This window comes from Plectropomus leopardus, chromosome 17 (genome assembly GCF_026936395.1).
Source record: "Plectropomus leopardus strain MGB_pleo_1.0 chromosome 17, ASM2693639v1, whole genome shotgun sequence".
Classification (NCBI taxonomy): Eukaryota; Metazoa; Chordata; class Actinopteri; order Perciformes; family Serranidae; genus Plectropomus; species Plectropomus leopardus.
In genome coordinates, this window is record NC_142192.1 from 27019611 (window position 1) to 27041702 (window position 22092).

The 22092-nt window shown below is 38.0% G+C and overlaps 1 protein-coding gene across 3 annotated transcripts in view; it reads left to right on the forward strand.

Annotated features, from left to right (window-relative positions):
* atp9b (ATPase phospholipid transporting 9B) overlaps positions 1–22092 on the forward strand; it is a 53636-nt gene that overhangs the window by 6705 nt on the left and 24839 nt on the right. For all 3 annotated transcript variants that reach the window (XM_088090083.1, XM_042506389.2, XM_088090084.1), the window contains exons 3-11: positions 3346–3496; positions 4533–4646; positions 6220–6328; positions 7025–7083; positions 8146–8197; positions 10839–10933; positions 13250–13330; positions 15391–15466; positions 17987–18063. In XM_088090083.1, coding sequence (XP_087946209.1) covers positions 3346–3496; positions 4533–4646; positions 6220–6328; positions 7025–7083; positions 8146–8197; positions 10839–10933; positions 13250–13330; positions 15391–15466; positions 17987–18063 — 814 coding nt within the window. The remainder of the gene's footprint in view (positions 1–3345; positions 3497–4532; positions 4647–6219; positions 6329–7024; positions 7084–8145; positions 8198–10838; positions 10934–13249; positions 13331–15390; positions 15467–17986; positions 18064–22092) is intronic.

Consider the following 22092-nt stretch of genomic DNA (forward strand, 5'->3'; position numbering starts at 1 on the left):
CGGCATGCTGCTGTTCTGTCTGTGCCCAGAGTACGCTCTGCGACCCGATAGGGTGTTGCGTTGCATAACAAAACGCTTTAAATATTCTAACAGCGCTCCTGATGAATGTTCCAGCTCCAAAAATATAAAATCAGTTTGTGGTGGCCGCCACAATGAATTTGTGGAAAACCGTGGTGTAAAAAAAGTGCCATAGGTTTAAGCTGATGAAGGTGACTAGCAAAAAGCAACTGTTTTTTTTGAATGAACCTTGACAATTATTATTGAGCCAAATTTTGATGCCATGTTTCATGTATGTTAGAGGAGTCCATGTTATTAATAATAATATTAATCTTGATAAAAATTTGTGATTTCACACTTGTAGTAATTAATCAAGTTTGCAATAATAATTGACTAAATTTGAGCTTAAAATTGTTTGATGTAATTTGACTGTCAAAAATGATAATTATAGATGAAGATTGACAGCTCCAATTATTTCACTGCTTGCGTAATATTTATACTTAACAACCTTTAACATGTCTAAACAGAAGGAGGCCACAGGCTATCAGCCCAGGTTTTATTGTAAAATTGATGTTAATCATTTTCCAAGAATGGTTGCAAGGTCAGGTATCTTTTGAAAAAAGTACAGATGTGTACTGCTTTTTAACCTAAATAAATTCCTCTGCTGCACTGTAAAATCACGTCCTTTTCTGTGCATAGATTACAGTTATTGTACCTCCATTTGGACCTTTAACCACCCTGAAAGGTGCCCGTGTTTTGTCATTCTGTAAATGTATGTGTAGTGTATAATGTCAGTAAGTATGCTTGTGATGATCAGTTTGGATTTCAAACGCACCGGTAGTTGTGCATGAAGTGCAAAGAGAGGATAAGGGCATGTTTTTGGTCGAGTTCCTCGATACGCACCATCAGTCCAAAAAGATTTTCAGGTCAAACAGAACGGCACGGTTTATCCAGCTAATGATTAATTTGACAGGTTTTGCCCTCTAAAGATGCTCCTTTGGAGAGGAGTGTTTGTTTATGCCAGAACAATAAAATGTAACATTTACAAACAAATGTTTGTGCAGCACTTCAGTGCCCAAAAAGTAACATTTACTGATGGAGGAATTTCATAGAATATTCTGTTTTCGGTGCGGTTGTGTTGTTAGTGGTGCGTCTCCGGTTGAAGCTGCATATTGATCCCCCCTCCCCATCCCCCCCACTAATGAACAAATCGGATTTTTCACAGCTGACCAGTTTGATGCTTTCCAGTAATTTTATGTGTGCTTAGTGTGGGATTATAAAACACAAATAATTCACACTGAATAAGCCCTGACTGTTCAAATGGCATATTATTTGAATAGCATTCATTTGCTCAAATAATCGCTCTTATGAAACTGGACTCGGAGTGCACAGAGACAGAGAACATTGAGGCCAATACAAACAAGACTTTTTACCAAAGTTGATTTATTTAGTTTAATGTTTTGCCAACTTGCTTAAAAAGTGGAAAAGCCAAGTCGATCAGCATGACGGTATACACTGACACTCGCCCCTCGTTCCCCCCTAGGTGCCAGTTTAGGTCATGCTCACATCGAGCTGCTCTCATTGTAATTTACCTCCACGCTACACCTCTGTTTGCATTTGATATCAGATATGCTAGATAAGCCCCAATGTAGTCATTAGCAGGTTGATAGAAAGTCAAATACTTTTCAAAAAGTAAACGTCAATCTACCATCCATCTCCTCTCTCTAATCTCTTCTTAGAACTTTGATAATATCACAATAATAACATCGGTACATAGGAAATAGCAGTTTTTGCACGTTAGAAAGAGTCAACATGAGGAAGAATGAACAAGGACAAATGTGTAGCATGTTCTGCCATACAGTATGCTTGGCCTTTTATGCGGGTTTACAGCACATTCAGCTCTAAAAGTGCCTCACTAACACAGCATCAGCGAGGATTCTTCCTCCTTTTCAGATCATTTAAAGCACTGTAAGAAAAGAACTTCTTTGTGAAATGGTGTCAAAAGAAGCCTTGAAGATCTAATTAACGGTGGCACCTGAAAAAACACTAATGAAAAAATCTAGGTTATGATTATGAAAATATAATTAGCTGCCATATCATTCTTTTTGTTATGTTCAGTTGACTCTGGCTGATGTGCTAGATAATCACCTGCTCTCTGGGTTTTCTCCTCATTTTAAATGTCTTTCTTTTAACTATCCAGAAGCCAGAAGCATATTCTGAGCTGTCCTCCCAGTAAGATGACTCAGTTTACTGATGAAAAGTCTGTCGAAGGAGTAAAACAGCTTTGTAATCTGTGCACACAAAATCTAGGTTAAATGCAGTTTTGAGCCATTTCCCCCTTAGTATTAAAAAAATCTGGGTATTTTTTGGGGGGGTGTCACAAATCTGACTCTAAACCGAAAGTCAGTCTTAATGAGCTTTCAGTTTCCATCATCAAAACGTTTCTGTTTCTGTTCCAGTTGACTGGTAAAATAAGTTACTATATTTAAAAATATGGCCTTAGTGTGGTACATCCCAAAATACATGGTAGCAATCACACTTGATACCATGTAGCCTATCTTTCTAAGAAGAATTTAAAAATGTAAATGACAGTTGTCATGGCATAAAAACTCTTATCTGTTTATCTTTTAGCATCAAGACTCCATAATCTCAACACTGGCGCTGCCTACAGTGCAAAAAATGTTTAAATAAAAAATTTAATCAAATCGTGACCTTACAATCAGAGGTCAAGAATCGTGGCATATGTTTTTTTCTAGAAAAGAAATTGAAAAGGACTGGACTTGCATCTGTCTTCTTTTTTTTCATGATAATTTTAACCAAGCACTTATTTTATTGCTTTAGGTCCATGCCAATAATTTTCCTATCGTCAATCGAATTAATCTCCGCCAATGTATAATACTCCACATACATTCAAATGTGTCATATTTGCTTTGCAACAACTCCTCTGTTTGATCTGTTTTCTGCTGCCTTCATCGCCTTATACTCATGGGTTACTTTCAGTAACACTTCCACCTTGTTGTCCGTCCAAGCAAAGACATCTCTGGTCTTACTTTAAGTATTTTCTGTAACTAAACAACCAACTGTAGGGTAGACAATCTGCTCCTTATTTACACCAGTATGCATATGCCCAGTATGTGTGAATGGCCATGGGATATGTATTTGGTAGGCGTATTAGTACAGACGCAGATGGATTCTGAAATGCAAAAACATTGCTGAAACACTTGTATGTATGAAGATTGTTTTTATTTTAAAACCCAGTTTTAAAATGAAAATCTGTTAGTGTGAATGTGGCCTAAATAGCCTGTAGTTGGTGTTTACACTGGATCATATCAGTGTCTTCCCCCTCAGCTGCTGTGACTGCCTGGCCCATATATGTCGGAGGAAGAAGGAGCTGAAAGCCAGGACAGTTTGGCTCGGCTGCCCAGAGAAATGTGAAGAGAAATACCCCAAAAATGCCATCAAAAACCAGAAGTACAACATCTTCACCTTTGTGCCTGGGGTGAGTTGGACAGCAGAGTCCTGCAGCTTGTGTGAACTTTCTCTCCTTATGTAACACGATTCACATTTCATATTCTGATCTTTGCTCCAAACACACAAGTTATGGCTTCTTTTGAGTCAATGTTCCCGCTGTAATTTACTTTTATAGTCCCTGCAGTGGTTGTCCCTCCTTTCAGTTTAAAGATGCAGATCTTTTCCCAGATTAACAGTATGTAAAGCACAGCAGCATGCTCAGGGTCTAATTGTTAAATGTTCTGTCATTAGGTTAAGGGTTTACACTGTAGGGGACATTAGAGATCCATCAGACTTACTTATTAAAAACCAAATGGTTCCATGATTAAGAGGGCCGTCTTGGCCCGGGCCATAAAATGTCAACTGTCTGTTGGAGACGCAGATATTCTCATCGATGGCGAACAAAACAGCTCTGTTTTTCTCCCTCCACGTTGAATTATTAAATACACACAAATTGAGTTTAGCAGTGTGCATTTTTCCCTAAAGGTCAGGGGGTTCATTAACTGTCGAGCACCGTCCATTGATCCCATTGTCTCTGATAATCTGTGACGAGACGCAAGACTCTCATTATTGCAAACATTATTCAAAATTTGACCTTAGATGAATGGAATACTAAGGGATCCCTGTTGATGGATAGCCCATTAGCAAAGAGCCCTCGGTAAGTCACAGGTGGCAGTTTGGGTTGTGTGATTTAAGAAAGTTGGCCTGTTTTCCCTCTTCATTCATTATTGCTGTTATCAGTCCTGTTTGTCTTGTGATTGTTTTAACCGACATGAAATCCGTACCCTGAGTGCCATTTGAAACAGAAGTTCTCAAAGTGTCAGAGTTTCCATTCGGTTAATGTAAAGTTAACAGCATTAACATGTATCTTATTCCACCTTGGAACATGTACAGTAACCCATCCCGCCTGCCTTGTTGTTGCCGCATCCTCTTTGTCTTTTTTTGGCAGCTGTCGTCGTCTTTGACTCACCTTGATGACATGTTCGCTCACCTCGCTGAATCCCTGTCTTCTACTACCCTCTCAGGTTCTCTACCAGCAGTTCAAGTTCTTCCTCAATCTCTACTTTCTTGTGGTGGCCTGTTCCCAGTTTGTGCCGTCGCTGAAAATCGGATATTTGTACACATACTGGGCACCTCTGGTAAATGCTTTTCACTTTTTACACCCTAATTGATTTATTTTTATTTATACTTTTTATACAAGTGTAGGAAATATATATGGGAAATTGTAGATTGAACAAATAATATGTTACAACAGAGCAGATCTATGATGTAGAAACACTGTGTGCAATCTTGTCCCAATTATCCTTAACCCCCACAAGCCTCCAACTCAGTATTCCATATGTTAAAAGGGTACTTTTTCCTTGAAGTAATACAGGAAGGTACCATAAGGCATACCATTATACCTTAAATTTAGTAGTCAATGCCAAAACTAGTGAAATTCCTTGAGTCTCAATTCCCAGTTCGATACCACTTTAAAAAACAAAAACAAAACAAGAAATTCCATGTACTTAAATATACAATGTCCCATTAAAAACATTTAAACAAAATCCAATTTAATGTTTATTATTAACCCCTATTGATCCCCCTCAAATGCTGAGTACTAGTCTATGTGGGTTCATGAAATTTTGAACGTGAGGAAACGTATATTAGTACACAGCCTACAGTATATTTACATTGTTCAGCTCTTGTAAGATGTGACAGTTGGTCTTTGTGGGAGGCTGTTTGTCTTGCCTCTCCTGCGCTGTCATTGGATTAAAAAAGAAATGATGAGCACAGCATTTTACCCAAAAGTGAACATTTTTTGACTCTGTGACCAGAAATAAAACACCAAACATGAATTGATCAGCCTAGAAAAGACACTCAGTGCCTTGTTACACTGTAGCATAGAGAAAATATGTGGCCCTCCCACTGGAAAGAATTAAGACTACGCTGGCCTGGGGAAAACATACTTGTCTTCCACGTGCTGTCATAGATTGAGCTGCAACAATTAATCGGTTTATCTACTAGTCATCAACTATTTGAATAAATGCCATCTAATTTGATAATGGATTAATCAGTCAGAGTAATAAAAAATTTCAAATTCTCTGATTCTAGTTTCTTAAGTAAATATTTTCTGGTTGCTTTGCTCCTTTATGACAGTATATTTAATATGTTTGGGCTGTAGACAAAACAAGACATTTGTGGACATCATCTTGGGCTTTGGAAAACACCTACAACATTTTTTTTTAATATTATCTGACATTTTATACATGAAAGAACTAATTGATTAATATAGAAAATAATCAGCAGATTAATTGACAGTGAAAATAATTATTAGTTGCAGGCCTAAAGACAATAGATCACCAATATTTTAACACACATAGATAATCTTTTATTCCATGCAGATGGTTAAAATTATATGTACAATGTCTGGCTTTGTGTTGTACTAATAATCAAGCTATTTACAGCTGTTTTAAGAGATAGAGGTGAAGGAAAATAGTTGGTGTTTTGGTGACCTCATTTGAGAATAAACTCAATTCATATTTTTCAATAATTCACAGAGTTTCCATGAAGTTTAAGACTTTTCAATTTTATTAAGTGCTAATAAAGTGAGACATATACCTCACTTGTGTGGAAAAGTCAGTTTTATATATTATCTTAATGTATTCTGGTATTAATTAAGCTTTCTTAAATGATCACGTTGTGATTAATGTGAATTCTTCTGTCACTCAGGGTTTTGTTTTAGCTGTAACGATGGTGCGAGAGGCTGTGGACGAAGTGCGACGGTTCCAGCGGGACAAAGAGATGAACTCTCAACTCTACAGCAAGCTAACAGTGCGAGGTCAGTGACAGGAACGAGAGAAATCTATCCGCACTCCTCCTCATGCCTGTAACTGTTTGCTGACATTATGATAATTGATATTCCAGCGTATAGTCAAGCTCTCCCAGTGCAATTAAGAGACGGCACTCCACTGGATCTACACTTGTAACAGAAGTCATTCTTCTCGCTGTAATTGCATTGATTTTTTTTTCTCTCAGTTTCTCAAGACCGTATGATCTAAGATCTGTCCCTGTGTTGAATGTGCGGTAAAATCCCCCTGTGAGGTATCTGTGACCGTGGCTCTCACACTCTCTGTGTGCTGGTTGTGTGTGCTCGTGAGCGCAGATGAAGAAGGGTCGCAGCGGATATTGAGGCAATATAATAGAGAGTGACCCTATGTGCCGTTGTTTTTGTCTATGCCTCTGACCAGAGATGAAAACAGAAGGGTGTTAAATTATCATGCTGGAGGTAATCAATCTGTTAGAAAGTGAGAGAGAGAGAGGAAAGCCATAGCAAAAAGTGGACTGTGGTTTTAGGAGTCAGCGTCATTTTCAAGTGCCAGAAATCAATATCTGCATTTTATTTCATATAGTTATTTAAAAATTACAGCATATCTTAGAAATGAAGCATTTAATTTTAATGTGAAGTTACTTTGGGATTGCTGACGGTTTTCTTTCATGTTTCTTTTCATTTAACCTGTCTTTCTCCTCACTGTAGGTAAAATTCAAGTAAAGAGTTCAGACATACAAGTTGGGGACCTGATAATCGTTGATAAGGTAAATTTTGTGTACAATACTTAATTTTAATATGAGTTACTCATTACAAAAAAGTTGAAGGGTGCCATACAGAATTTCTGCTCATTTCTTCATAAGCTTCTCAGGTTTGAGTTAATTTAGTTTTTTCATTTTTGTGAAAGTTAACAGCATCATTTTTAGGTGTGGGACAATATACAAGTTTTTTCAAAGACTGTAAATAAAAAAATAAGTTGAATGTGGTGAATTTTTATCATCGGTCATTTATAATATGTACAGCAGAACCCAAAGAGACTGCTATGCACACAAAAATAAAAGTGATTCTGAAAGAAAAGAGGCTCCAAACTCACTGTCAAAAACACTTTATATCCAAAGATATGATGCTGTTTCATGTAGTTAAAAAGCCAGGCTTTTTAAGATTTTAGGTTTTTCATGTAAAGAGATGTTCACTGAAAGATGTGTCCTATTTATGATGCAATAAAAGTATTTGTTTCCAAACAGGATATAATGTAAAGTGATTCCAATATGTTTTAGTGCCATTTTAAGAGTTTTAAGCATATTTTGATGATGATTAACAGAGTAATACAGTGAATCACAGTTATTTTGGCAAGGATCATTTCATATCCCCTCATGTTTAATATTTTTACTCTAGTCTTGGTGCAAGTCATTAATTTTGTGCATCACTACAGTCTCCCCTCTTCCAAATTATGAAAAGCCACATTTTACAGGTATTTTGAATGATCAGCCACTTTAAACAAGACAGAATAACTTGGATTTGAAAAAAGACCACGTACATCAGAGTTTTTCTTTACTGTGTCTTGGAAATGGACAATGCACTTTTGATACTTTAAAACGCCCACTCACTTGTTAAAACGTGATCTTTGGTTTCAGCTCAGCTGACATGAAATGTAGCTGCTGTTAGAAAGTGGACAAGTTAAATTTCCATTACCGTGTTAGACAGACTTTAAAAATGGTTTCTCCTTCACCCTCTGGTCAAGGTATTGACCTTGTTTAATTATTCAGGAAGATTCAAAGGGCTTTTTCGACAGTGCTCAGTAACACACTGCCATTTTCTTTCTTTTGTAGAACCAAAGGATTCCTGCAGACATGATTTTCCTGAGAACGTCAGAGAAAAACGGTGAGCAGGCAAACTGTGTCAGTGTGATGCGGAACAGCGCTGAAAAGACGTAATCACGACCAGCAAAACTCCTCCTGGAAAATAAATATTATAAGTATACAAATACAAATATAAATATTTGGATAAACATAAGTAAATCATTGCAATCAATGATCTAGTAATGCTAAACAGACACAGTAGCTTACAGTTGAACTTTGTGTGCCCTGTGGCTCTTGAACCAACTGTGTCAAGATCATTTGGGTGAGAAATGTGAGTTTTTTCCCACACTTCCAGTCCTTTGACATCATCTCTCCGAGGCAGCCTGTGATTCATATGATTTATGTCACATTCTTCTGGTGACTGATGATGCAAATTCCAATTAATCAATGAGCTGCGTCAGATCCCAGCTCTTTTCTACGGGGCATTGGGAGGAAATGTTCTGAGGACATCATTTCCATCAATCTCTGATATGCCAATATGCTTGGCAGGGAATTGTTGATGTCTTTATGCCTCATATACACACATACATAAACACACCCTTATCTTTCACACATGCCGTCTCTTATACTTTGTCTTTCTCTCACACACACGCACACACACACACACTCATGCACACTCACTGATCTCACTGATCTCACTGATCTCACCGATGCTATGTGAGGAGCTGAAGTGTCATTACAGTAGAAGGAAAACATGAATCATCCTCGTGTTAATGTTTTCCATCATAGTTATTCCTCCAGGGATGGTTTATGGCCGCCCTTTGCCCTCTCTGTCAAATAGTTGCTCCCATCCATCAGTTTCATATGTAATATTACCTCAGATCAATACAGGTCACGACTGCTCAACGTTTATCGGACCACAGCGTGTCCACAACAGCCAAGGAAGCTCTGGGTTCTGCTACAGGCTTTAATGCGCTGTGCTGTTGGCAATTTACATAGGGTTTATTACAGTAACGTCATTTTTACCAGCAAAATGTGTTTTAATATATAATATACAATGTCCCGCAAAGATGTGTGAAAATTAAGCTTTAAGCTTTTTTTTTAACCTGTTCAGCAACACAAACTTAAACTGATTCATCAAAACAGTCTTATGTTTGTTGGCTGAACAACCTTCAAAACTTCCTTTACAAGAAGTTTGCAAGAATGCGAAGTGCTCAGTTTTATTGAAACATGCATAAAATCATAAAAATCATACATTTTCTATATGTAATAATGATATATCTATAAAAGAAAACCCTCATCTTTGATTTAAAATGAGACTATGCAATTTTTAAAAGATGCAATAACATGATGTTTGTCTTACATTGAATTCACAGGCTGTAAAATGCACTTTTTATCAATTCAATCCACTCACAGATTTTGCTGCTACAGATCATAGACTGTATAAAAAATTGCTATAGCCACTGTGACATCACCCGCTGGTCTGTGGACTCCGGTTTTGAAGCCTAGAGTTTGGCCTTTTAGCCAACTGCCATCTTGATTTTTGTTTTTTTGAGCCAGAAGTAAACATATTTAGATGAGTGGATGGAGATGAGAGGAGTGATGGGTGATCTGACTCATTAGCACTTCTTACACAGAGGTCCTGCGATAAGGCTGCGCAAAGACCTTTCCTTATGTCAGCTCTGCTTTTTATATCGAACCAAACTATGCCGGGATAATGCCACTGCAGTGTGATTTTAGACAGCATGCTGGCATTGCGGAAGTAAAACAGGAGTGATAGACATAATATGTAGCACAGCAGCGTCTGTGTCAAATGTGAGATTAAACATTACATATGCATTGGGCTACGCTTTCTTAAAAAAAAAACAGCATAACATGGTAACAGCATTGATTTATCTGTTCAGAGCAGAGGACAGTCGGCTCCTGGACCTCTTTTTTTTTCCAGTTTGCGGACTTCTTTGAGTTAGCTGCTAACTGCTACCAGCTGCTTTTTAAATCTCTGACTGCAGCTCCTACACATAACATGTCAAAAAGTCACACACATCCATGACGCTTTCCTGCTAGCTGTCCTTTTTGTACAGATGTTGATTTGGCACTGTTTTAACCTCTGCTGCCAGGCTTAAAGGAAAGACAATTTTATCCCCATTCGGCAATCGTACCTTAATAGTCAACAAGTAGGTGGCATAATAGCATGACACTCCTGCATTGAACAGGCACTGTAAAACAGGCTATAGACTGTAGCGATGCCTTGCAGAGACAGCGTGTCACACAATGTGGCCTCCCTTAATAATGTATGGCTTTATTTTACTTATATAACTTTTTTTAATTTAAATTGGTGAGCTATATATAAATTTAACCCCAGTACAGTTTTCTTATTGAGGCAATAACATTTGAGAGCAAAACCATTTTTTTGTACCAGGCTTTAAACATGTTGAATTCTGCTGTAAAGTCTTACATTTTAATGTGGGGGTCTGTGGTGATTGACTTTTTAATAACTCACTTGGTCTGGAGTTACTTATAGTGGCTAATGAGGGCAAACTTTGATAGATATTGCTTTGTAACTAACATTACCAAGCCAGCTCACTAAATTCAGTCTACTTGTGCTACTGTTATGCTTTGTTTGTAGCATTTGTCTTTATTCTTTAACTGATTCTTGTGGCCAAAGTTGTCACCAACCTCGTAACAGACACAACAGTCTTGAAGCATTTATGTCCCTCTTTCAGGTTCCTGTTTCATCCGAACAGACCAGCTGGACGGAGAAACAGACTGGAAACTGAAGGTTGCCGTTGGCTGCACACAGCGACTGCCGGCAGTCGGGGTATGGATACATTACCATGTGGTGACTCTCTGGTAACAGACAAACCAATTGTGAATGCGCGTTCACTAAAAGCATTGCTCATCAAATGAAGCTGTCTGGCTGTGATGGAAACCTAATCACTGATGACGGACAGCAGCAGCAGTCTGAACCTGACAGCAGCTTCCTTTAACTGGAGGTGATACTCAACACCTAAGATTTAAGTTGAGTTGATGGAGTTTTTTTGTTGCCACTTAGTGTGATCAGAGAATTAAAGTTTCAGCAAGTCATTAGATGATTGAGCTGTGGCATCCATATTGGGTTACTAGAGACCCAAAGACAGGAAGAGTTCTTTAACTTTAAACACGATTCAACCTCGTTATAATGTTGTCCCTCAATCTGGAAAGGATTTATTCTGAGTATTTGAATCTTACTATGTTTGAATGTACACTGATATTCCAATGTTACTCAGAATATGAAAATATTCTTAATTTAATTCAGGTATTTGGATATTCCAAACCAGGCATTTATTCCAAAGGTAACTTTTTTTTTTTTTTTTATAAAGATGCGGGATATGTTGGTATTAATATGTTTTTTGGAGCATTCTTTGGACATGCATAGAATGCATTCAGAATACGCATTTTAACTGAGGTTTGTATTGCAGTGGACAATATATGGCCTCCTGTCTGTTTATGATCACCTGTGTGCATTTTTATGGATAACTTGTGCACAAATCAGCCCACCAAATGTTTGCAGGGCTAGTGTAGAGATGAATGCCCAAAAGAAAAGCCCACATGACTCATAGGAAGGAAAAACGCACATACTTTAAAATATTATGAAAGACTTGGATATCAACAGGTGTTTAGATATGCTGCAATATCACAATACCAACTTTTTCAAGAGGGTTTTTGAGGGAATGAAAAAGGGGGGCTGTGTTTGCACAGTTGAACAGTTCAGCCGCTGGTGGGAAACTTGATGCAATGAAGCCAAATGATTAGTTTTTTTTTTTATTTGATTTTGCTAATTGTCAAAACAACTTCTGTAATTTGTCTTGTATTACAGTACATCAAATGTTTCACATGAATACAAAAAACAAAACATCATTTAACTAACCAACAAAACCGTACAGCAAACGCTACAAATCACATCAGACATTACAAAAAGCAGATACAATGCAACATATCGATCAGTTCCTATTTCATAAGTTTCTCTAATGGTAGAAATTGAACACACATGCAGTAGTGTTACCTCAGATTATTTGTCAGAGTCTGCTGTTCCTGCTTAATAATGAATCAGGTCATGCTGTATGAACTGGATGATAAAATTTACATGAATGTAGGCGATCATATTTTGATTTCCACTAAGGAGCAATTTGGAAATTAGTGTTTTTAGTAAAACTTTTACGTCCTTTCCTCCAGAATTTGTTTATGTCATGGTGCTTGTGAGAGTTGTCGTGCTGTAAAATTCCAAAAAATCTGAGCAAATCAGATTTTGCTTGGATTTTAAGTAAGTAAATGTTATGTAAGTTAAAAAACCAACGACATCTTCAGAGCAGTGACTGCATTCTTACTTGAGTGTTTTTATTCTAAATCACTAAATAAGTCCGGTTTGTTCAGCAGCTGCATTGATCTCTCTCACTGCATCAAGAAGCTGCTGAGTGTCTGAACCTTCTCGTGTAAAATGCTGGAGCAACACTACTCTCCATAGGGGGTTCAGTAAAATAATCTTCCCTGCTCCTCTTTAACCGCTCTGCCCGTGTTCTCACCAGGAGAACACTATCTGAGCATGACTGAGGCTTGCATGGCTGCTGCAGAGGCTGCCTGCCTGCCTGCCGGCCTGAATAATTTAATATTTACAATCAATTTGGTTCCACTTGGAGTAAAAAAAAAGGTGGTGTTAGGTGCTTGACAGGCTGAAGGCTGCAGTCTTACTTGTTGGGTTGACTGAGAAAAACAGATGATTGAGGACTTTTAGAGTTGTGTCTTCTTTTGAAGTTTGGTTTCTTTTTGGGACAGTTTAGGTTTTTTAAAGGGGGGTTGTATGAGATATACACTCTAAAATTGCAGTGTAGTTGTGGACCAGATTTTGTTAAGAGAATAAAGAGTTCATAACATGAAGATGATGGAGATGACAGCATTAGAACGAGCATAAATGTACAGACTGCAAACATGAAAGCAGACTAAAAATTGCAAAGATCAAACACAGCACCCAGTCAAAGTGTGACTTTGTCCTTTTAAGAAAAAAAAACATCCTGTGTGGTAAAATAATCACTAACTGTGGTAATCTATTAATTTATTACTACTGAACCTTCATCGCCTTTGTTTTTTTTTCATGTCTCAGGATCTCTTCTCCATCAGCGCCTACGTCTACGCCCAGAAGCCTCAGCTGGACATCCACAGTTTCGAGGGGAACTTCACAAGGGTACAGTAACTTGCTGACATATTTATAACCTGTTAAACACATGCAGAGTTTCTCTATACAAACTGGATTGACAGAGAAGATGTGTATCACCGCAGTGTGTTGACAAGCGCCAACAATGTCAGCTTGTGTGTCCATCCGGGCCCGTTGTTATCTCCAGCAGGCGCACCTCTTACATCACAGGCAGGTTCTCGCTGCTCCAGCTCCATCCATCCCGTCTTGCTTGTTGCTCAGTGATTTTTTTTCTTCCTTTTTTTTTTTATTAATAGCAGATTAGCGCAGCCCCCACAGAGAGGAGAGCTCCAGTACAAAGGGAGGCTTTGTGGCCCGTCTTCACTCTTGGCCACACACCAGGCTTAGTGAGCGAGCACTTCCTCCGCTCATTCATCCTCCGCGGCCTTCCTTTGCATAGCGTGTGCTTTTAGTCTGAGCAGGATGGGAAAAAAATGGGTTCCCACAGATCCGCAGCAAATGAACTTACCTATTTATGAGGGTTTCTTTTTTCCTTTTTTTTTCTCTCCTTGAGACGGATATGGTGGCTTTGTTTCTGTGGTTTTATTGAGATCCTCTGCAGTTATGAACACCGTAGTGTGATGCCAATGTCAGAGCGGTCAAGCACTCTGCAACCTGCCATTTATTTTTCATGCACCTCTTCCCATGTTTGAGTGGATTGACAGGATGTGGGTGCTTAGGTATCATAATTATCATATCAGGCAGGCAATTTGAGCTGAAACTGGAGCCTTGACTCTGCACTCCTGACTCAAGCCATTTTCAGCTTTCGTCTTTATTTAAGAGAGAGAGGTAAAACCGGAGGGGGGAGGGTGAAACAAGAGGCTCTCCAGGGGCTTATTTATCACTGAAATCTCATCTACGTGCACTCTCTATACTGTTTTTAAAAGGAGCCTCTATCGCCATGCCAAATCTAGTGAAAGTATTGATAAAGGGACCACTGTATTGCTACAGTCTGCACAACTGTGTCAGGTGCTTGTGAAAATTAATGGCACAGCAGAGCCCGGTCATTCTGGTCAGGCTGTACGCTTAACTGAGCTTGTTTCTCTTGTTCTATAGAGCTGAAATTTTTCTTTTCAGGGGAATTTTGTTTTCCTTGACTAAATGTTTTGGCTAAAACAAAGAACTAAATGGAAAAAGAACTGTGGGGTTTTTACTGTATTGTGTGTAATGCTAGCTAGTTGTACAGAAACTATTATTAAACATTGCTATTTTATTTTTGAGACATCTCAACAAATACTGTGAAACAAGTCCATCACTAAAAAAGTCTCAGAATGGCAAAAGAATAAAATGCCAAGAGAAATCCTTTAACCATGAAATTGTACTGTTTTGTGTTACAAAAATGATTTTCAGAGAGTTTAAAACTACCAAAACCACCACCACAGTATAAATATGCAGCTGAATTTATTTGAATTTCAATGAAACCCATAAAACTAGCTAGTTCTGCAGAAAATTGAAGTCATTGCCATATTTTTTGAGACCTCACCACAATTATGGTAGAACAAGTCTGTCACTGAAAGAAATGTGTGAATGTGAGCCAAGAAAGCACAGAGCAGCTTAATATATTTTACTATCTTTCTTTTATTGTCAAAAGCAGTCAGAAAGTGAATGTCAAGATCAGTTTTAGCTCCAATTTTCATTTTTGAAGAGAATTTATTGTTTAAATATATCAATTGTCTTCTACTGTCTAAAAGCATTTAGACAGTAGAAGATTTTCCAAACTTTACAAAATGAACTGAAAGTAGATTAATTGTTTGTAGTTTGTAATTAATTTGTTGATTAAATTTGGATGGCCTACTGAAGTATGTGCAATATAATTCAGATTTTACGTTTCGTGCTGTGGAGCAGTGAGGAAACAAATTTGACATTTATTGTTTACCACTAAACCTGTAATTCATTGGCTTTAGTGTTAGAAAGTTGCGTGGACACACAGTGACAACACAGTGACAATATAAAGAATAAAGTTTGAACCATAGCTGCTCTGCTACACTGTGTACTTTACTAAATATACACAAATTGTGAAGCAATGTTTTCCTTTTTTATTTCCCTTTTAGGAAGACACAGATCCACAGATACACGAGAGTCTGAGTATTGAAAACACTCTGTGGGCCAGCACAGTTGTTGCATCTGGTAAGTGAATGAAATCCTTCAAGTCAGTTTTTATCTTGAAATTAGAAATAATATTTTTCCAGATGATGCCTTGCAGCCACACATTCCCAGTAACACTGTACAGTAGCTGACAGTGTTTATGTAAGATTTTATGTACAGTCTGCTGCCCATTGAATCTCTGCCATTTTTATCAGAGGGTTATTTTAAAAGCATGAATACAGCACATCTAAATTAGTAAAATGTGTGTTTTCCATCCTTTTTATGAGCATTTTCACTTTGAACATTTAAAACAACTGGAAGTGCATAAAATTAACATATATGTATATATATATATATATATATATATATATATATATATATATATATATATATATATATATATATATATATATATATATATATATATATATATATATATATATATATATATATATATATACATACATATATGAAAACAACAAAAAAACAACTTCACTCCAAAAACATTTTATGTACTTGTATGAAAATATTGAACCACCGAACACCTTGACTTCATGGCACCCTGCTGTCCATGTCATCCTGGGACTCACTATTACATGTAGCTACTTTACCCAAAAAAAAAGTAAGTAAGTCATCAGCATCAATCATCAGCATCATTGCTTTATGATTCAAAGTAACCATGAAACAAAATTAGAGTGTCTTTAGTCTTTGCATTTGATTGGTCTGCTAAGAAGTGGGCGGGCTTAAAATTTAGCAAGAATCGAAGCCACAGTGAATGTGGGAAGATGGTAATGAGCAACGAAAGAAGAAATGACCCAAGAACAAGAAAATTACCTGAACATTTGCATTAGCAAAAAACTTAATCAAAAAAAGAAAAAAATAGAAAGTTAAAAAAAAAGCAAGATCTTAAATTCTTAAAAATCATAATAATTCAGTAAAATAATTTAAAATGTATAATTAAGCATTTAGTTCACTGGATATTTTTTCTTTTTATTTATTTGTATTTTTTAAATGTACTAATCTCTTTTTTTACTTCTTTCTTGCTTATTATGCCGGTGAAATGGGTGCTCGTGCGACAGTAAAATAAACTGAATGATTGAATTGTTGAGAATCGTTGTGTAGCATCTCCATACTGACAAACATTTAAACATATAGACATATTGTAGGTGATCTAACCAGCCAACTAATTTTAACATGGCGGGTCGCCAACAACCCGGTTTTATACAACCAAAGAACCTCTATAAACATGAACTGCATGGCAACCAGACTAAGCCTCTAACTGAGACAGGCCTTTATTTGTCAAAATGTGTCCTCACGCCCAGCTAGTGAAAGGGACTGGGCTTTTAATTGTGACTAGGCTTATATTTGAAGTTTTACAGTACTCAGATACTACTTTTTGACATAAATTTAACATATTGTAAGATAGAAATGCTCAGTCTTTTAACTTATTTTTTTGTCATTTTATTGTGACATTAAGTGATTCTGTTTAAGTTGTGTTGCACAAATTATTCATGGAATTAAATCCTAAATGCGTTTGATTTGATACTGCTATGTGCTTGTTTGAAGAGCTCTGAGAATCCCCACAGCTGAGGTAATCCTCTCTCGCTCCAACTTAGCGATTCCCCACAGAAACAGTTGTGTCAGTTGAGAGTGTTTGTGACGCTCCCAGCGATGGCCACACCATTGATTTGCGGTGTTGCTCTCCCCTCTGGCCTGACCTTGACCAGAAGAACAAACACATACACACGCACATACACACACACACACACTCTTGCACAAAAAAGCCTGACTTAGACCCCTTACATCATCTCAGCTTGGGAATGTCATTGTCCCTCACAAGGCTCTCCTTGACAGACACTTCATTGCCTCTACAGTGGCATTCTGGGCACTTGAACTGGCCCGGATCACCGTGTATTCACTCTCTTAAAGGCCCCAGTCCAGCTGTGACAAGAGAATTAGTTGTTCGCATATTCAAATTGAAGCCTCTCTGCATGCTGAGCCACAAACCATTTGTCACATGGCTCAATATTTCTGAAGTTAGAAGTCAACGAGAGCAATTCATCAGCTTTCTCCTCTGGTCCTGAGGCCATCTGTCTCTTTCTTCTTTCTCTCTCCTCCTGCACGTCCTTGTTTTGTTTTCTGCCCGTTTTTAACTTTCTGGCCATTTTTATAGTTAAGGGATTTCAGGGGCTGTATTTCGGTTTATTATTGCCTTTGCTCTCCCATTAAGCTCATTTAATATTAATGACTCATTAATCCTTTGTAATAAGGCCACCGTAATGAATTGGCAAATAAAGATGGCAGCGTATTGATCAGGTTTTATGAGCTTCCATAGGGTGGCTGAGGCCCTGAGAGTCTCAGCGTATTAAACTCCTGTCTGTTGGTCTGAGTGGCAATGAGACAAAACTGCCTCAGCTCAGCCTTATTGTGTTTCCTCTCATGCCGTTCATCTTACTTGACCAAGACGAGTGTGTGCATGTATGTTTGTGTGTGTGTGTGGGATGGTGGGGGTGGGGTGCAGTTAATGAGCAGCATTACTTTACTTGTCTCTCTCCTTGGCAGGCACGGTGATAGGGGTGGTGATCTACACAGGCAAAGAGACCAGAAGCGTACTGAACACGTCCTACGCCAAGAACAAGGTGAATACTTTTTAGTTTTTTGTATCTCTGCAGGAAGACGGCACATCCTTTGATTTGTTTGAGAGTTTTTGGTCATATATTCTCAATATGTTATGGTATTTTCATCTTTTTTGTAAAGAATTAATAAGCGATGTGTTTAGTTTATATATATGTATATATATATATATAGTTTGCTGTTTACACTGTCAGAAAATTGCAGAAAAAGCCAACAACAGTTTACTAAAGCCAGAAATTACATCTTCAAATGTCTTCTTTCTTTGACTAACAGCCCCAAACCTAAACATATTATGTTTACTATTGCATTAGAAAAACAGCACTTTAGAAGGTGGTACTAGGTATTTTTTGTATTTATACAAAACCCAACAAACATGAAAATTAATTGATTTTCAATGTCAATTTATAATTTAAAAAAACAACTAATTATTTCTTCCTTATTTAATGGGGCCCTTTTATGCTTATTTTCAGGTTCAAGAACAACAGATTTTCTACTAGAATGTGTTTGCATGCTTTAATGGTCAAAAACCACTTAATCTTCACGTAATCCCTCTGTCTGAAATGCTCCATTTTAGCATTAAAGCTCCCCTCCCAAAATGCCCAATTTGCTCTGATTTGTCAGTTTCTAGGTTTTGGTAACTCAGTGTCCCTGCATGTCTTAGCAGCAGAGAAATGACTTTAAGGGAGAATAGAGGCTATGACAAATCCCGAATAAAAGCTTCTAAACTCAACCAAACATGTTCCAGCAGGAATCTCATCCAAAATTGGGGAGAAATTAATGACATCAAAAAATCGACTTTGTATGTTTTCCTGATGTTAGCATGCAATTACGTGTTTGTTAGTAGTGAACTTGTTAGGAACATGATCTGACATACTGGGGTGAAATTTACAAGTAGGCTGTAGGTTAGGTAGTATAAATACTTGCAGTTGCGTGGCTGGAGCGCATAACCATACTAAGAACTCTGTCAGGAGCTGATGTCATACTGTAGACAGAGTAGAGACCAAGTATTCAGAACCCCCTGAAGCCTGAAAGGATTTCTACTACATACATTTACCTCATTATTTGAAACTTTTACCTTATTTAATATGAACGTAATTGTAATGCTATGCATAAGACACAAAATACAGAAAAGCATATAAGTTCCCCTTTAAATCACATCCCTGACATCACTTATATGTATTTTTCTTTCCAAACATTGACAGATTTACACTGATTTTGGAAAAAGAAGTTCATTTAAAATGATTTTTAAAGGTATTTTGGTTTTATATCCTGAGAAACCTGATAAATTAAGATACCTTTCAGGCATTTTTCCAAAGCATTAACAAACTGAAAATCACAAAATGCCTGTCAGGTGATGCCAGTATAAACATGAACGTTTTGTAAGAGCTGCAGAGGGTGAAACGCCTCACACAAAGTAACATCTGTTCCAAGTTCCCCTCATGCCGTCGTTTTCTCCCCTGCCTCTAATCACTAATCAATCACTATGGTGAGGTGGTTTTTTAACCTTGACTTTCTAGATAAAGTTGGACCTGTCAATGCAAAAGGTCAGCGCCAGTTGCTAATTAACCAAAAGGGAAATTAACTAACCGAGGATTTAAATGACATTTTCAGCAGAAAGTTAATCCCACAGAATCCCCATCGAGTGTTTTGTCCCCAGATTGAGAAGATTAATGAAAATCTGATTCTAAATATAAGATTTTACCTGGAAGATGGTTGAGCTCGATAGACACGGGTCAGCTGATAGAGGCGGGCATCAGTGGGATCTCAAGAGGCGGCGTTTTGGTGCATCCGCCACGCAATGACTTTTACACACAAAGTTATCACCTACAACAGTCTGCACCACTAAAGCTCTCTTTGGCACAACATCGGCCCTTCCTACTGCGGCACAGTTTTGACACAGAGTGTCTTTTATTAAGAACGCTGATGTGGCCGGTCGAACGGCGGGGGCCACTGTTTTGTGTGAGCTCGACAGTTGAGAGGAATTCAATATTTCAAGGAGATGATGTCAGAAGTGCCAATATGGAGACTGGAGATTGGGGGAGAAAGTCGATACAGTGTGGCTAAAGTCACAAGAACGTTTTGGCCTCATATAATCTGTTGTGACACGGGCCAGGACAATGCCGGCACTTGATCAATCTGACAGCACGTCAGACATAGATTCACTCTTTGTGTCGGTATTGTTAGACAGACCTCTGTCTGAGAAAAGAGGCAGAACAATGTCATTTGACAAGAGGCTCCTCTTCAATAAAGATTGTTCTATTTGAAGTACATATCCAAGTCGCAATACTCTCTACGTGTCTCTCAAACTAAACTTAAACTTGTTTACTGGGATCTCAAGAATCAATTTGAGTTCATTTTCTTGACTTCCTTAATCACAAGCACCAAATAATACACTACTCGCTGACTGAAGTGCTGATATTCTTTGGTTTTAACTCAATGAATATTCATGTCCCGGGACTCCAATTCTTCATCAGATTTCACACACATGCTAAAATACAAGCCACACAGGCAGATCGAATCATTCCTTTCACTTTTAATGGCTTGGAGATGAATGGAGTAAAATATGCACTTTTTTATTCATTGATAGCATCTTTAGGTTGAGGTAATTGAGTCCTTTTTCCCCCCTTGACTGAATGAATAATGACTTCATCTGATCCCCGGCAAGGCTTGGAAAATTTAGACTGGCCATTGTTCAAGCAGAAGGGGATCCTTTGCTTTTCAGGCATGCACTGTGCTCTCTGTCTTAATTTTTCTTCATTTTAATCCACCCAAACCCCCTATTTTTCTCAATAGCTCAACCATGAACCATGTAGTGAGGCAGCGGGGTGGGGAGATACCCACCCGCCCGTTTCCCTTCCTCCGCACTCTGCTACTGGGAGTTTAACAGCAACTGATAAATCAGTCACACTGGTCTCCCAGCTCTCCCAGTCCTCAGGGGAATGGGCATGGTGGGGGTTTAGTCAGTGGAGGAATTTTGCTGCTTTTTATATGTGCTTGCCCCCTCCCCTCCTTTTCAGAGCAGTTCCTTTTATTTGAGGGAGGAGAGATGTTATGTTCTGCTGTTTTTGTAAGCGTGGTGCGTCAGAAGAAAGCCCTCTGTGTACAGGGCTTTGCTGTGAGCGCTGCCAGAAAGGGGAAGGGCACTTCTTTATTTGACATCTTTTTCCCACATGCTCCATTGGCTGGGAGATACACTCGAAAAATAAAAGACAACTCTGACCCCTTTTTTTGTTGTTTTTTTTCCCTGCAAAAAGCCATCTCAATATGGGAACTTTATCTATTTTTGAGGCCTTTTGACCTTCAGTTGCATTCAAGGATAATACTTTAGCGTGACAATAACGCAGCTTGTAGTTCACCACATAATAGTGCCACCAATAAACTTATTTATGTCGTACACATGGTTTGCATGATAAAAGCCTACAGCTAAGAATGTCGCTTTGTTTTTTTCTCCCAGTGTAGCATATTGTAAGGGTTTTGGAGCCGATGGGAAAGTCCAAATAGTCCTCTGTAGTATAAGCTGTCAGAAAAGGAATAAGATGACAAACAAGATTATTTTTATATTATTTTAATTCCATGATCTAACGAGTGATGGGCGGTCCAGTTTCTTTTCACAGTTTCGGCTTTTACCTGTCACCTCACAACAAGTACAACAACCAGTTTAATTGTGTCAATCTCTGTCTTGCAACACGTTGAACTACAGTGGTTTAGAGCCCAAGAGTGTATCAATGTGTATCTTGGAGAAAAAAAAGACAAAATGCAGGTGAAGTCAAACATTATCCTCTCGGTTTGTTTTTTTCTTCCTCCAACTCACACACCATAGTAGTCTGCGTGAGCAGTGCCCTACAGTAACAACGAGTGTGAAAAATCAGGGTCTCGTGAGCATTCAAACATTTGACAATTGTACAAAGCTAACATTAAAAAGAGTCGTTCATACAGATTTGTTTGTTTGTTCATTTTTGCCCGACTCTAGATGTAACCTGTGTAGAGAAAAAAATGCGTAGGACTGTGATGTTGTGATATCTGCTGCTCTGACC